At 38.3% G+C, this 2,500-nt stretch overlaps 1 protein-coding gene across 15 annotated transcripts in view; it reads left to right on the top strand.

The window, feature by feature from the left end:
• Positions 1–2,500, top strand: part of LOC125037784 (cyclin-dependent kinase 14-like) — a 328,883-nt gene that overhangs the window by 238,987 nt on the left and 87,396 nt on the right. For 6 of the 15 annotated variants that reach the window (XM_047630996.1, XM_047630995.1, XM_047630993.1 and 3 more), the window contains one exon: positions 474–491. The exons of the other annotated variants lie outside the window; for them this stretch is intronic. In XM_047630996.1, the coding sequence (XP_047486952.1) occupies positions 474–491 (18 nt within the window). The remainder of the gene's footprint in view (positions 1–473; positions 492–2,500) is intronic. 15 annotated transcript variants of the gene reach the window in all.

Here is a 2,500-nt window from a genome sequence, read left to right as displayed (position 1 = left end):
TTTATTTCTGTTTTCAAATAGTAGTATTTTGTTATAGTATGTTTCATTAGTTCTAGCTTAAACTTTTGTTATATCATTAACATTGCACTGTTTTATGTCTTGTGATATATATTACTACCAGAATAATGGAAGTAGATAACTGGTTTAATGTGTAAAATTAATTAATTGGTGTTTTGCATAATATCACCGAGTAAATACGTAAGGAAAGCTAAGAATCTAAGTAGTTTGGATAATAACTAGCAATATGTAGTAGTAATGCAATGAAATCAGAGCTTCCTTTTAGTTCCTAAACACGCAACCATTTCTGTCATTGCTTACTGTAGTTGTCATTTTAGTTTGTTTAGCTGAAGTTAACATCAGAGCAAATAATATTCATAGTGGTTAGAGATTTTCCGATGTTCTCTCTAGCACTTTTCTTCCTTTTTCTTCTTTATTTGATTTAGTTTGTGTAATGATTATTGACATTTTCACAGGCCTCCGCAGAAAGAGAGGTACGGTTCGTGCTGGTAAGCCAGTCGACGTCTTTGCTTTTATCGGGCTTTGCGTGGTCTGCGGGCTGTCCAGAGGGGCTTTTTGTATGCGACGGCTGAGTATACAAGCGCGCTGTTGCTTTCCCGGATCGAGCTTTTCTTTTGCCTTTTGCAACAGCTGCCTTTTTTTTTTTTTTTTTTTTCCCAAGGTGCTGCAAGACTGCGGTTTTTGGTGATGGCGGGTGATTTTTATTTCCTCTGTTTACTTTTTTATTATTTTTCGGTTATTTATTCCTGCCAATCTGCAGGTGAAAAGGGTGATGTTTATTCGTGGTGATGGTAAATCGTTTTGCTAATTTTAAGTTGCAAAGCGTTGGCTGTAAGTCTGACCTGGCAACAGTGGCACATAAACGACCAAGAAATTATACGATTATTGGCAGCGGAAGTGTTTTTGTTTGTGTGTTTGTTTTTGTATTTGTGCAGCTATACCAGTAGCCGCTGGTTTGATGGCTTTGCGCTACGAATCAGCATCGTGACGGTCGTTTAAATTCCTGCTTTTTTTACAGTTTGATTAGTAAGGATGATTTGTTATTTTTGTTATTATTCTCTCTCTCTTTATTTATTGTTATTTTTGTTTTTATGCTCTCTCTCTTTATTTTCCTTTTTTTTTTTTTAATCTATATCCTTATTATTATTGTCATTGGTATTATAACTGGTATCATCACTCTTACCATTATTATGTCTTTTTTTGGAAAATCGTAAAAAAAAAAATATGACAACATTAGTGGGAGACGGAGCGAAGCGCCAAAGAGGAGAGAGAGAGAGAGAGAGGAGAGAGAGAGAGAGAGAGAGAGAGAGAGAGAGAGAGAGAGAGAGAGAGAGAGAGAGAGAGAGAGAGAGAGAGAGAGAGAGAGGGGGGGGGGGGGGAGCGAGAGAAAGAGACTAGCAGACTAACAGACACATATAGTCAGAAAATCAGCCAATCAGAGGCTGAGCACAAGCCAGGACAGGAGATAAGTGCCTCCGCCTATCTCACCTGCCGCGGTTCCCTTCGCCGCCACGCAGAAGCCGATCAGTAAACCAGATAAGATACCGAGTAAACTAGGCAATCACGTGATGTGGGCGGGGTTTATGGCGCCGTTTCTTATTGGTAGGGATTCGGGTTCTCTTCTCTGATTGGTCGTGACGTCAGAGGTGCTGTTTTGGGGGTAGGTTTCCGTTCTTTTTTTAATTTTTTTCTTTGGTCGTTTGGTTGGATGGAAATTAAAACGCGTGCGAGAATTTTGGACTAATGTGTTTTACTCTGATTCTCACTTTTCTCTCTCTCTTTATCTGTCTGTCTATTTGTCTATCCTTGTATCTATCTGTTATTTCTCCTCGCCCCACCCTCTTTCTCTCTCTCTCTCTCTCTCTCTCTCTCTCTCTCTCTCTCTCTCTCTCTCTCTCTCTCTCTCTCTCTCTCTCTCTCACTCACTCACTCACTCACTCTCTCTATCGTGCATTCTTTTTCCCCTGAACTTGTCAATGCCAGTAAAGAGTATTTGTGACTAACTTTTCCACTTGAGAAACACACAGTCTTTCCAACTTTTATCATTTTGCGCTCGAAGTCACTGTAAATATAAACTTGGCACGGGTCTCGTTTTCACTAAGATAAGAAATTGCACTGTATATTTTTTGTGTATATTTTTAAGTTCATAACTTGAGTGCTTGCCTTGGCGTGTAAGAGGCCGATTTCTCGTTTTTTTAAATATTTATCAATACATAATTTGCCGTTGGAATGCAGCTATTCATGATATGTAATGGTGGATATTGATAAATAAATAAATGAACTCTTAAATATTTACTGAATGAATGACTAAATAATTGTTTGACTACTAATAAAAGGGATATTTGCAAGATCACATTGGTTCATTGGCAAATTCTCTTTGATAAGCTCTTTGTTTAATCCGTGCCTAAGCTTAGTACCAAAGCCTTTGGATGAAATTTCTTTGGTTGCAAAAGCAAGCAAGCCGCAAATACGAAAAAGGCAA

The sequence above is a fragment of the Penaeus chinensis genome, chromosome 24 (assembly GCF_019202785.1).
Source record: "Penaeus chinensis breed Huanghai No. 1 chromosome 24, ASM1920278v2, whole genome shotgun sequence".
Lineage (NCBI taxonomy): Eukaryota > Metazoa > Arthropoda > Malacostraca > Decapoda > Penaeidae > Penaeus > Penaeus chinensis.
The sequence above is the reverse complement of the archived record's forward strand: the minus strand, read 5'-3'. Positions and strand labels throughout refer to the sequence as shown.